The following is a 14,462-nucleotide window of genomic DNA, read 5'->3' on the forward strand; positions in this document are numbered from 1 at the left end:
CAATTGAACAACTAAGGCACAAAGCAGAGAGGGTTTAGGAAATCATGAACTGTTTTTAATTTGCCTCATTAAGCTGCTGTTAACTACTTAAAGCCATCTGCTTAAAAATAATTTTCACATTTTAAGTTTGCTCTAGAGAGCAGGTAGACCTTCATTAGAGCAGGTTTGGTTATTAATGTTTTATTTAGGGGGCTTTCAGTTGTTGTGGAAAATACTTTATTGCTCACTGAACCAAACTTTCCCTGTAAACAAAAGGAAGTGGCACATGTTTGTAACTTGCAGTCTGCTGCCGTAACCATATTCTTGGGAACCACTGCTGTTCGTTTAGAAACTGGCTTGCTGTGGAGGAAGTTATTTATAGCCATTAGGTAGATCTGGGTATGAGAAAGGAGAATGAGCTATGTGAATGCCTAACATCCCTATTATCTACTACCATCCCCAAAAAATTAGTCCTGGAGAGGAAGAACAGCCAGATCTGTCACAGTGCCTCAGCTGTAACTGAGGACGGGGAGCCCTGCTGCCTACACCCTGAAGAGCTAGCTGAGGAAAAACAAGTTTATTTGTCTACCCAGATTTGTAAAGAAACAATTTCAATGACAGAGAACAAATCACCAGAGAGCCACAGACTCTCCTTCCTATCTCAAGCTGAGATTCACTGTCATTTCAGTTAGATAGCATGTATGCTCCTTTCTGACCTGCTGTGTATTTCACCTGCTGTGAAATGATTGTCCTGGTTCTCATCAGAGGAGACTGTTTCAGCAGTGAGCTAATGGATTGCTGATATGAATAAGATCATTTGGAGTGAAACTAGCTTTAGAAATATTAGATAACGATGGTGTAAGAATTTGAAAGAAGGTCCTCCACCCCGTCTGTGGAAAAGAGGTGGATGTGATTTTTGGAATGTTAGCTGACGCACAATATATATACTAAATATAAATATTTTTATCACACTATCTTTTATCTTTTTATCACACTAAATATAGATCTTTTCATCAATGAACTAAAAATTCATTAAAATATTGCTATGAAATTGATTGGGTTTTTTTTTCAATTGCGTTCTGTTTATTAAGAAGAAAAATGCCAATATTTAACAGGATGTAAATCTTTTGAAGTATCTGAGCAAAAATGTTGCTATGAACTGTAAATATTCTTTCTATTAAGATTTTATTTGGCTCTTTCTGGCAAGGAGGAAGCCTACAAACAGACTGACTGCACAGGTTTGTACACAATGTACTTTCAAGTGTGCGATAAACCAGAAAAAATACCAGGCTTTTTATAATTGCTTTCGGTTGCAATAGTTGAAGGTATTCTTTGCAACTGCAGCTACTATGTCTTTTAATTTAAAATAAGACTTCCCAAGGAATCCTGGACTGGAATCCTTTTATGTTTGCCCAGTCATCTAGACCTACATTTGAAAAAATGGGGAATGAAGAAAATACCTTAATTTGTCTTGATTAGAGGGGAATGAATGTTCTAAAAATGTATATGTGTCATTGAACAGAATATGTAGCTTCTGCCATATTTTATATGCCCTCATACTTCTGTTCTCTTTGCTATATTTGTCTTAATCTATCTGGAATGAATTTTACTTCAGGATTTCACCGTGAAACAGTTCTTTACAGTAAAAACCTTTAAATGACATGGAGCTAATGAAATAATTCTTGTAGATTGAATATGTGAAAAATTAAATCAATTTTTAAATTTGCAAAATACTTATAAGCATTTTAAACATAATACCTTCACAGCTGTCTACTGAAGAGTACCCAGTGCCAAGACACTATTGTAAACTCAGTTATTCAAATCACTTTGAATAAGTTATTCCTTTTTAGTACTCTGGATTGACATGCAAGGTTAGGGCTGATTGAAAAACTTCAAAATATTTTACATGCGAAACATTTTTATGAGCAAAACATCTTGAGTTGAGCCAAGTTAAAGCTCTGAATCCATCTGAGCTGTAGCTCAGATAGCAGGAGAGAGTGATAACCACCGTGGACCTTCTGATTATAAGTTTGGGTAGGGAGCTTTGTTTATAGGAGAGAATGATATGTGATGACCCAAATCTACAGTTTTCACCAGCTATATATTTGCTTAAGGAATCCTGAAAAATATTTCTTTAGCATTTCCACTCTAGGTGAGAGCAAGTTGTCAAAGTCCTGCAATCTATCACAAAAAGTGTTTTAAATTTCAGTCATTTCTAGTTATAGTCCTTACACAAAATGCAGCAAATTCTGCTTTAGCAACACCTTCTGACACTAGCAAAAGACCTGAAGAAGATCTTGCCAGGGTGCAGTTAATGCAGCTGTAGAAGTCGGAAAACTTGCTGTGCTTAAACCTCAGTTAAGCTGCTTGTGGCGGCCTCCTTTTCACTTCTACCCTCTTTTGGCTATTTTTTGCAGTTGGGGAGGGGTCAAGGAAATAGAGAGCTGTATCTCAGTGCAGTCAGCTCCCTTGAAATACTGCTTCCCTTCTGTGTGAAAGATATCTGTCTGTGATGTCTTAACATGTGTGACCACCAGAAATATTTCATCTGTCCCTTTCCTGCTCCTGAGGAGAAGGAACAGAATTGGTTTGCCCTTTCTGACAGGTCTACCCTCTGGTCCAACTGTAGAAGGCATCAGCTGGGGAGTGGAGGAGCCTACTATTTAATGAGAGAGGAGCCTTGAGAAGTCCTAGTAGCTGAGATGTGGAGTGAGATACGTGAAATGGGAATAAAGAACACACTGCTGCTGGGAGCTGCAAGGCCCTCAGAAGCCCTTAGCCTTACTGTGTTTGCTCCTCACTTGCTGAGTGGGAGGAGGATCTGTATCTGAGAGGCTTGCGCAGCTCTCTTCTCTGAATGCATGAAGAAGATGCAAAAAAGGCTACCTAGGGGATGGCTCCATGTCCTGTGTGTCCTGATGCTACTGGTTCCTGCATTCCCTGTACTTTCATCTAAGATGAGAAGCAATGTGGAAGAGAAGAGCTGCTGACAGGAGAGAAGGACAGTTCTCAGATGACTGCCTGAAGAAGTATAGGTGAAATGGGGTGTGTTTCTGATAATTGACTTTGGAAACTCACCTGGAACGTGGATTTCTCTGTTTAGGAAATAAACCTTTTCCACTCATCTTCCTGTTCTTTCCTGCCCAGAACCCAGCTGGAGCTGCTACAAGACAAACCCTGCTGAGAGTTCAGCAGCCCTGTCCTGGCTGGGGACTCTGTGCATCTGTGAAAGAAATCTGGCAGAGGAGTAGCGCTGACTCAAGTGACAGAGCTCAGCTGGGGAGGAGGCAGCAGCTTAACAGAAGTAGTTTTAAGCCATATCTCTTGTGAAGACAGTCCCTGAGTAGTGCTGGCATGATTTGTAACTTTGAAGTCTTGGGATGGTTTGTTTATTTTTTTTCTGAAAACCACAGACCCTTAGTTCTTGTGTCTACTTGAGAATGTAATTGTGCATTGAAGGAGTAATTTCTAGCCCTTGCATTTGTGGAAGAAAGAGACTTGTGACCTGAATGCCCTCTTACAGCTCAGAGCTAGAAAGCTGATGAAAACTCATTGTTCGTAGTTAAATCACTGTGTAGCTGGGCGTGAAAAGGCTATCTAGGAGACACTGAGATATAAAAGAAGGGCGTGAAGTAATTTGCTCCAAATTCACAACCTGAAACCAAATGGGAAAGCTACAGGCTTTCCACTTGCTCCTTACTTTGTTTAGAAATCCATTGGTAAGTAGCAGAGGAGTCAAGAGGCAGCTAGAAGAGTTAGGACAGAAGCATCTACCAGCTCTAACCACCTACTCACATCTTCAGAGACAAGCAGACATGCTGGGGCAGGACGGTGCTTGGAGGAAAAAGGAACAGAAGGAGAGCTCCAGCCTCTCTTTTACACCTTTATCCCAGAAGGACTGAATAATACCACTTTTTTGAGGTGCTTTGGAAAAGAAGTATCATATCTTTTATTTTTTTCACCTGGTAAAAGGGAACTTGCATGACTGTAACAGCCATGCTTAGGGCAGTGAATTTCTAGCATTGTGACAAAGTTGGTCTTAAACATTTCCTTCACCTAGCTTCAGCAGAGTAAGACTTTTCTGATGCCAGCGTTTTGGGTGCTGTAACGCTGGGAAAGAAGAGGTTATGTGCTGTTCTGGTTGGAGTCACTTATTAAATCTGAGTTTACTGCTTTTTGAATGAAGGGGGTACTGAGGAGTGCTTACCATGGTTGGAACAGGAGCTCTGAGACCAAGTCAGACCATCAGTAGGCTTTTTGTGGGAATGTATGATAGTTCACCCAAAGAGAAACATAAGTAGTTCTCATGGTCTGTCAGCACAGAATAGTGATGACTGTACTTGTGAAAGACAACCTCTGCAAGAAAAAAAAAGGTGACAAAAAAGAAATCTGTGTGTTAGGTAGGAGGTCCAGTTTATGTGGTGGTGGATTCTAATAGTCAAGCAGCCTTACCCTGTAGCTCATGGTATGGCTCTGCATGGCTGTTCAGGCACAGTAGAACAGAGCAGGGCTTGTGTTGTACACTGCAAAAGCAATTTGCCTCCCTTTTGACTGAAATAATTTAAATAAGAACATTTACTTTGAGAAATTCATTAGTCTGTTAAATAACTACCTTGTTGGAAATAAAAATCTCCTGGAAGATTGGATTCTGTGTAGTTCATGGCAGTTCATAGCCAGCCACATGACCTGGTTGCATCCTGGATACAGAGAGCTTATGGTTTTTTATATATACTTTTTTACATATATATATATATATAAATTTAAAAACCCCAAACCCTAGCAGCAGAACAACTAGGTTCTGTGGAATGAAGTAAAAACAGAGGTTAAATTAGATTTTTTGATATGAGGGATAGCCTGTGCAGAATGACAAATAGTGAACACATACAGCAGGTTCCACGCCTATGAAGTAAGTTCAGAGGGGATACAGTACAGCTTTGTCCTGCTGAACAGGCTTCAGATTTTGATAATTCTACAACAGTAGACCCTAAAATCATAAGTTTATATTTTGAATAAATTTAAGGTGCTATTATATAACAAATTCAACTTTTTTTTTTTCCCCCTCTTTCCTTCCTACAGATCACACATCCGTGGGCGGGCTGGGAGACAGTTTTTATGAATATTTATTGAAAGCCTGGCTTATGTCAGACAAGATGGACACGGAGGCAAGGAAAATGTACGACGATGCAATTGAGGTGATTATAATTCATTGAGTTTTCCAATACAGTGGAATTTTAAAACCATCTTTAATACTTAAAAAAAAAAAAAAAAAAAAACAAACCACAGGACTTCTTTTGATTATGTGAGTTTTAAGAAATAGAGTGATGAAAAATACTAGCTTTCACTCTGAGTAGTTTAAAAAGTATTATTGTGGAATACAACTGATGCAGATTATTGTGCTAAAAATAATCAGCTTGTCCAAAATGGTGTAATGTAAAAGCCTAAGCTATAGTTTATTAGAAAGAAATCTAACAACCCTAAGATGTGTGCAGAACAACCAAGTCACTTTTCTCCAGTGTTCAAAATCATTCTAGGAGTTGAAGTCTTGAATTGTTTTATTCTTTAAATTATTTTCTAAAACATTTAGATGTTATATTCCATATTTATCTTGTAAAATGTAGTTCATACCTATTCCCTGCTCTGTGGTTCTTTTGTGATATGGTCTTGCTCCCTCTCACAGATCAAGTAGTGCTTGCCCAAGCAGGGCAGTACTCCAGGATGCTTCAGTGGGATTTGGGGTGGGGGCCTTTTTGTGGTGGCTCTGAGCTTTATGCTGCCCAACTCTTACTTTTGTAGTTTCCCCATACGCAGGCATCTTTTTTCATCAGGCTTGGTTGTGCCCATGTATGTCAACATGCCTATGCTACAGTTGAGACATGTAGAGCACAACTGAGCTAGTTTTAGTCAAGTTAGCTGTGGTACCAACAGCAGCAAGAACCGTGTAGTCTTGTCCAAGTGCAGGTATGTGCTTGGCGCCTAACTTGTTCCATGCTCTGTGCATGCTCTGTTTCTTTCAACACAAGCTTTTAAAGCTCTTAAAGCTTTTAGTGCAGTCAGTCTCCTAAAGCAAAACACCTGTTCTTGGAGTTCTCAAAATTCACATTTTAAAAGATATATAGTGAAAGTTTTAGTCCAAAATTGCTTTGAAGCTGTAATATGTCTTATTCCTGATCTAAATTTGATTACATTTGGCTTTCAGCTACTTAAACTTTTTCCTTCCCTACATTGTTTTAAAGGGTTATCTGCATCATGTAGCTGGTTACAAACAAAGGTATGATAGGGATTCTCTCCTGAAGGAGAAATGCATTCTTTTCTTTAGTCTTACAATATAAAACAGATTTTGAATTATTTCTTAAGTTTTTTTCGAAGTACTTTCCAGTGTCTTTAGTATGGAGGCAATATGTAATGGTTCTTCTAATATGTCATTGCCTGATTTCTTCTCAGTATTCTCTTCTTCATCCAGCCACGAGCTGTGTTTGCACTCTTAACCTTTGCCTCGCACTGTCATCCACTTTCCAGTTGGTTTTAATCTGAAGTTGGTTATAATCTTTTTGATTTATTGCTTTCCTACTACTGTGATTTACATTCCCAGTTCCTCGATATGTGACCTTACACTTATCTCTATTAAAACACAGTTGTTCAGGCAAAACCCATTTTGTCACCTGTTCTGAATTATTTTACAGGACTGACTTTTCCTTTATCACTATCTATAGCTCCATCAATTTTTGTGTCCTCTGCAAATTTTTTTTAGCATTTGTTTCTTGCAGATCATTGGTAGAAATGCTACCTAGTATTGAATAAAAGTATCTTTGTGGAATCTTCATGGGATGAGGATTTTTCATGATTTTTTATTTTACTTTGAACTGTTCTAGCAAGCCAACTTTTAATCTACTTCATATGTGCTGCCTTGAATTTGTTGAGGACTAATATTTTGTACAATACCAAGGAAATTCCTGAAATTCCTAATATTCCTAATATCAGCATGCACTTGTCAATCAAATGTTTAATTTTGAAACCACATTATTCATTTTATATGATTGTTCTATTAACCTTTTAAAATACTGTTAAAGCATTGGCTATTTCCCAGTCCTTTTGAACTTCCTTAGCTTTCCAGGGTTTGTTAAAGTCAACATTAGTAGTTCAAAGCATTAATTGAGTACTTCTAATAGACTAAAATACAGTTTATTGGGTCCTGTGGGTTTAAAAATGTTTAGCAGTTGATGTTTAACATCCATTGTGGTTACTGTTGAAATATTTTATTCTGATTCCTAAACCATGAGCACTTTAAAATTAGATGAAATAAACTTTCCCTTTCATCCTCTTCACTGTAAACCCAGTCTTGCAAACATTTTGTATAGGCAAATCTCTGTCTCTGAATGGAGACACAGCAAAGCAAATTTGGGACCAGATGAAAACACACTAGTGTAGATAGGAGGGAGAAAGAGCTGAGCTGCTCCAGCTTCATGTGTGGTATGACCTGCAGTGCAAGCATCAGATGGTTTCCTCTTTGGCTTTCTCTTAGCTAAACCCACCTGTGTACATTTGAATCTGCATGAATCGTACTGATTTGTGCATTGTGGAACATCCTTCTGGTTCAAGGTTTGTGTTTATCCCAGATCCTACTTGGCATTGAAAGACATGGGCAAAGAGTCAGTGAGTAGGACTTGTTTTACGTAATTGCAATTTGAATTTTTATTTAAAATCTTAAAATATTTTCAAGAGCCCATTCCCTTATCATTCTTTTGTTGTTGCCCATAACATAGGTCTTCCTCCATAGATTACACTTCTTAGTCTTTGTTTTTCAAAACTTGGAGCAAAAGCTCTTTGCATCATTTATGCAAGCAGAAGGGAAAGGGTGTAAAATACATTCTTCCCACTCATAGCATGGAGTTGGAAATGTTCTCAGCACCCACCAGTCTAAAAGAAGGTCTCTGTCCAGCCACACTTCATTCCCTTATTAGGGAGGGGGGGGGAAGGAGTGGAAGATAGACAACCGTACCTGCACTCTCAAGTCTTGCAGTAGGCAGTAATATCCCATTCCTTGGAGGTATTAAGAGGAAAAAAGATGACAGCATCTGTTCTTCAGATGTCATGATTTCCAATACATGGCATATGAAGCCTCACCCAGGTCACCACATACTTCATAACAAGAGTATGAACAAGATCTGTATACGTGACCTCTCTGTACTATATAACATTAGGGCAGTCTTCCACTGTAAAGGACACTTCATTTCAATGTCCTAGTATGTAGATTCAGAGCTGTGATAAACGCTGAAATTGTGAATCTTGTTGAGAATTTTTTGTGGTGATAAATATTGAGGATAGGCCTCTTAATTTTGCTTTCAACATCATCATGTGGACCTCCCAGCTAGTCTGGTTTAAAGTGTCTTTTCTCCTTCTCACATCAGCTGGAGGATAGGGAAGCTTCCTTCCGATCTGTTGTCTTGAGTAATCTAATCTGTTAGGCTTTCACGAATTTCATCCTTGCTTTTTCTTATTGCACAGCATTAGATAGCTGAAAGAAGGATTCAGCAGTGTGTTTGACTATCACAACACAGCAAGTACTGCTGCCAGACAGCTCAGAAAACGCTATTTTTTGTAGTCATAAAAATCACAGAAAGCATAAACATCAGATAGAGAACATTCTGTTTTCACTTCTTGTCTATTGTTTCGGGCATTTCACAGACTAAGGAAGCTTCTTCCATCAGTTAATCTCTTAGTTGATGTGAACTAAGTCTCTTCTTTGGGAGCTTAAGTATACACGCCCACTCAAGTACATGTATAAGCCTCATGGTCCAGCTGGATGTCATTGTGTTACAGTACCTGTTGGAAGTGCTCTGTGGCCCCAGGCATCCAGCCCAGGATACAAATGTCACATCTGTCCCAACCTGCCCAAGCTTTTCTTGTCCACTAGGCAGTACTCCCAGCAATGTCCAGCTGTTCCTTGTTAATTACTGTAAATATTAATTGTCCTTTTCATACAGTTAGCAAGCAGTGGGTTGTTGAATGATAAAGTATTTTGAGAGGGTTGTGTTTATTTTCTTTTTGGGGATGCTTCCTTTGTGACCCTTGAGATGTAACTTAATCATTAAATAGCTGACAGAACTTGATTTTCAGATTTCAGAAACTACACCTTATACAAGACAGTGATGTTCAAGTTCAGAAGATGTGTTCTCTGTTCAGAAGAGGGGCACATTGCACCTAGATGATGTTCTTCAGTCAAACCCTGAAAGCAAGTCTAGAGTGAAGGAGTAGCTCATGGAAAAGTGTATAAATTTGACCTTTGGCTCTCCTGGTGCCAACCACAGCGATTTTGTCCCCGTGGAAATGCTCCTGCAACTCCTCAACGGTTATGAAATTACAAAAAGATACAATTCAAAAGGGACTTTCACACAACATTTGGAAAAAAAAGTGTTTTCCTCCAGGAAATAAATAATCCAAACCCTTTTAAGCCTTCTTGCTCTTCATAGGAAAAGTGGCTTTCCTTTAAAAAGGACTCCTCAAGTTTGATGTACCATATTTTAAAAAATATCCTATAATCATCATAATATCAGTTTTGTCACAGTCTAGGATAACTGAATCAACAAAGCTAATGCTACAGATCTTAGTATCATCTTCAGTAGCAGAATTTTTAGCAGACCAAATCTTTCCTATACTCATACTTTCAGAACAAATGAGGCTTGTACAGTTAACCACATCAGGCTCCCTAGCAGCAGAAGCCACGGTATCATGCCAGTCCTCAATGCCAATTTGCATGATTGTTAGACAACCACTGTGGCAGCTGTCAGAGACTTACTAGTTTCTGCTCTGTCAGTTATTTCTGTGTTCTTCCACTGGATCCTGCCATAAGCACAAACTTCAGATCTGTCAGTGGTATTAGTCAAGAAATTAACCCAAAAGGAGTGCAGACCAATGCTTCTCTTTCATTACCTTCAGAATGCAAAGGCTCAATAGAGGGCAGTGGAGAAATTTCACCATCCAAATGATGGCTCAGTCCACAGTGCAAGTAAGGAGCAGGGCTCTACTGATGATAATGGAGTCTACTCCCTGTAATCCAGTGCATTGGCTTTTAGCTAGTACATTCACCTTGGCCATATGGGGACTGCCAGATCTTCACTGGCTACATGGCTGAGGTGTAGATTCACATCACTATAACCATTCAGAAAAGTTGCTGCAAGCGTTGCAGGATCTCAAGTCAAGAACATAGTCAGAAAACCATACAGAAACACATGCATATTCAGAACCACAACTATTTCAGATTACTGTTTATATTATCGTCTTCCCCAGATGAGGCTCCTAATCCTACAAATTCTGCCTTTTCTAACTGTAATTTCAATAATTTTGGTTTTAGAAAAGTTTTTTGTTGAAGAAAACTTTGGAAGGCTGTCAGATGTTATTTCAGTACCTGGATGGAGGACTTCCATGTTATCAAATATTGCTGGGTTCAATACAGCTGTTTTAACAGTCCTGTATCACTTAAGCATCAGCTTTAAAAAAAAAAAAAAAAGTTGAAATACCTATTGCAGTCACAGAAGAGCTTGAAGCTTTTTTGTTTGTCCATTTTGTTGAAAACAAGACGGTCTCACTTTTTTTATTTAGAGGGAAAAGCTATTTCACTATTTATTGCTTGAATCTGTATTGTAGCAAACTGCATAGTTTGCACTGTGTAGATAGCGAGGAGACAGCTGTGTGCAGCAGACATGACCTCCATATCCAGGATAACTGCTTTAGTTATACGTGGGATCCTCTGCCTGTGTGTTCTCAGTATATCTAGTTTTAGTACAAAATACAGTTGTGGGCATTTGGGGTGTAATTTGTTATAGGTACCAGAAAAGTAATGAAGAGGGGTAGTAATTCACTTCTGTAATAGATCTTGTGGATGGCAAGGAGAGTAGTAAATGCCTTTTTAATGGCACTTTAATCCTTCAACTCTAATCAGCCTTGGAGTACTCTGACCAGTCACAGGTCATGCCTGCACTTTGAAGGAGGTTGTGAACCCATCAGATGGTTATGTGTGGAAATACTAAGGAGACTTCTGGGAAGAAGATAGGAATAATATCTCCATGGTAAAGAAGATAATTGTCTTTATTATTATAGACTCAAACTGTAACGAGATTCTAGTTACAAGAAAAACTGTCTAATGCTAAAGATAGTAAGTACTGCGGTAGATTGGTGGGGATTGTGAACCTCTCTGAAAGAGGCTTAAGTAAATGTTGTGTTCCATGTAGTTTGCAAACTTTGGAAAGTTAGGTCAGCTATTCTCCTTCCTACTACCAGAAGAATACCATTTATAAGTCATGAGCAACAACATATATTGGTACAAATGTGCAAAGAAAAAGCAGCAGTTGCCTCACCTATAAAATAATAATGTTTTTTGTGAACAGGTGCTCTCATCCTCAGCCATCCTTTTGACCATGTGCAATCAGAAAGCTGCTATGGAGAAGCTGCTAGAAGGTGGCTGGAGCATTCTTGTCACTTTCTATTAAAGACTTACTGAGAGTACAGGTGCTGCCTTTACATATGTTGCTGACTAAAAGTATATTCTTATAGCTGTTTGTTCCTGTAGTGCTCAGAAGTGAATTTGAAAGAAGAAAATTCTTTTTGTTTTGAAAACAGTACTTTATTCTTTGAAGGAGAGGTAGTATGTAAAACTTTGATGTGAACAGTATTTGAAAGTTCTCTTAATCTTCTTGTAGGCCATAGAAAAACATCTCATCAGAAAGTCCAGTGGAGGATTGACCTTCATTGGGGAGTGGAAGAACGGGCACCTTGAAAGAAAGATGGGCCATTTGACCTGTTTTGCAGGGGGAATGTTTGCCCTTGGAGCAGATGGTTCCAGAGATGATAAAGCTGGACACTATTTGCAGCTTGGAGCTGAAATTGCACATACATGTCATGAGTCATATGACAGGACAAGTAAGAGATATTGCTAAACTAGTTATTTCCATAGTTGAAATACAGAAATTGTAATTATTTTTAAGATTTGTTATGGACCTCTGCCTTGTCTAACATGCACTGGTTTTATACCAATATAATTTTTTTTAACATCCATGTATTTACTTCTGATCTACATCATGGTGAGTAAATGTAAAACCAGACTTTATATGGTTCCTTCCTGCACGTTTATCCCTATTTTTGGATCAGTAGGTTATATGGGTGCAGAGAGGAAGGAGTTTGTGTGAGCTCTTGTCCTCCCAGATATATAGGGCAGTTTTTCATGTCATATATACTGTTCTTAACAGTTATGTAGAGTGAAAAATTTGTAAATACACCTTTTACTGTTTTTAGCAATAGTACATTCTGGGTAAGTACAATTAAACTAGAGAGGATGAAGATTAGTATGCAAATTGTGAGATGGCCAAAGACCTGACTAGTGAGAAGGCAATATCAGACTTCACTGTTGGGCTGGAAGTTTCTCAAGTTCAGTCTTTTGGACCAGGTTTATTTTACATCTTTAATAGTGACCTTGATGCATAAAGTTGAAGTGTGCTGATTACACTTAGAGTGGCCGTAAAGTCATAAGACACAATTAAAACAGAAGAGTCTCAAAATAGTAAACAGGAAAATCTTGAGGGCTGGACCGTCAGAAATAAGTTGTTCACTAGAGAAAAGGCAGGAGCCCTTTCTCTAAACTGGGAGTTGAAAAATGCCAGTGCAGTCCTAGTCTGTATCAGGTGAAGAATTTTCAGCAGAGATTAAAGAATATTAATACTGCCTTAGAAGACACATGTAATTTGTCATCCAGAATATGCTCTACAAATCTGAATTTCAAGCAGAACAAATGCAAAGAAGGACTAACAGAATGATTAGAGCAACAGAGCTTTTATCTTACAGTGGGAAAATAAGAGAGGTTGGCCTGCTCAGACTAGAAAAATAATGCCAAAGAAGGGAATAAATTTGTTGTCATCTCAAGGGGTAAACACTAAAAAGAAATAAAGTTATTTTAATATATAGACAACACAGTTGTACCAAGAGCAAGACTTGTAAGCTCGCCATGAATAAATATAGGTTGGAAATTGGAAATGGCTTTGTGTAGCCATCAGAGAAGTGAGCTTCTGAAATAACTTCCTAGTAGAAGTAACGGTAACTAAAACTCAGGGAGTTTTAAGATGAGAATTCATGTATTTATTCACAGGATTGCATAGTATTATTATATAATTGCCTGTCATTTCAAAGAATTCAATCACATAAGTGATACTTTTACCTGGGTAGCAACAGCATTAAAAAAAAGAAGGAAAAATATGAGGATGCTTATGAAAAAAGGTAGAACATAGTAGCTATTGTTGCATTCTGAAAAACTGCATTTAAATGTTTAATTTGACACTTAAAAATAAGCAATGCTAAATTTACAGTTGTTTGTGCAGTCCTAATTTTATTTCTTCAGTTGTTTATTCTGTACCCTCAATAAGTCAAAAGATGGGGGGGATAAAAAGTTTGGTTACATATTTAATGACTGTATAAGAACACACACATGCAAGAAACAGACTGAAAGTTGTACAGACAGCTGTAAATTTGCAATGCCCTAGTTTTCTTTTATTCAGTCATACAATCTCAGGAATGTGGATTTTTTTGTTGTTTTTTTTTTTTCCTGGACTAATTTTTCAAAGAAAATAAAGAACTGTTACATGCAAAATGTCAACTTCTTCATTATGCTTTTACAGCAGGATTTGAGACATAATTGTACACTTTAATGACAGAACTAGCTGGTTGCAGAAAAAAACTCTCTTTCAGAGGGCAGACAGTCATTCTGGTTCAGCTGATAGGTTTATGTTTCAGTCAGCAAAGGGGAGAGCCTGATCTTTCTCCTATAGACTTGGGAGAACTCTTGCCCCATTTGGTGTCCCCAGAGGAGACAGCAAGGTGCTGAGGATAGAGAACTCTTTTCTTCAGATAAACCAACCAGAGCTGTCCTTTCCTGTGTCTTCCCAGGGTTGCTCATAATAAACTGCAGTACATGCCTGGTTTTATATTTTAGTAGAAAAATGCTACTTTATGAAGCAACCTACATTTCCATAAGGGCTGAGCATGAGGGAAAAAAAAATGATGCTGTTTCAAGGTCCAGTCTCGGCAAAATCAAAACAGAATTTCATGGAATAAAAGCACTTCTGGAAAAGAAGGGCATTATATTGCCAACTGTCAGCAACCTGTTGCACATGTTGCACGTATGAAAGCCTTTTTAAAAAAAAAAAAAAAAGAATTTGGTATTTCAGAAAGCTTCAGGCAAACTAAATTCTATATTTGCTACTGTCTTTATGATAATGTTATCATATAAATCATGGAATACCATCTCCTGATGGTTTGAAATCATGCTTTCCATGTCTTGCATAAATAAATAAATATGGTGACATGATAGATGATTTAGGGTCCAGGACTTCTGGGTTTTCAGACAAATTCCATTGGAGTAACTTTGATCTGGACAGATTTTACCTGTGTGATAATAAGTAAAATGCTCTTGTCTTGCAGTGACAGTCCACATGCCTATTTAT

The 14,462-nt window shown here is 38.1% G+C and overlaps 1 protein-coding gene across 8 annotated transcripts in view; it reads left to right on the forward strand.

The window, feature by feature from the left end:
* MAN1A2 (mannosidase alpha class 1A member 2) overlaps positions 1 to 14,462 on the forward strand; it is a 144,660-nt gene that overhangs the window by 110,041 nt on the left and 20,157 nt on the right. For all 8 annotated transcript variants that reach the window (XR_012045357.1, XM_072880738.1, XM_072880757.1 and 5 more), the window contains exons 9-10: positions 5,056 to 5,171; positions 11,673 to 11,892. Coding sequence is in view for 7 of the 8 variants with exons in the window: in XM_072880738.1 (XP_072736839.1) it covers positions 5,056 to 5,171; positions 11,673 to 11,892 (336 nt within the window). In the remaining variant the exon portion in view is untranslated. The remainder of the gene's footprint in view (positions 1 to 5,055; positions 5,172 to 11,672; positions 11,893 to 14,462) is intronic.

The sequence above is a fragment of the Ciconia boyciana genome, chromosome 1 (genome assembly GCF_034638445.1).
Source record: "Ciconia boyciana chromosome 1, ASM3463844v1, whole genome shotgun sequence".
In the NCBI taxonomy this organism is placed as follows: domain Eukaryota; kingdom Metazoa; phylum Chordata; class Aves; order Ciconiiformes; family Ciconiidae; genus Ciconia; species Ciconia boyciana.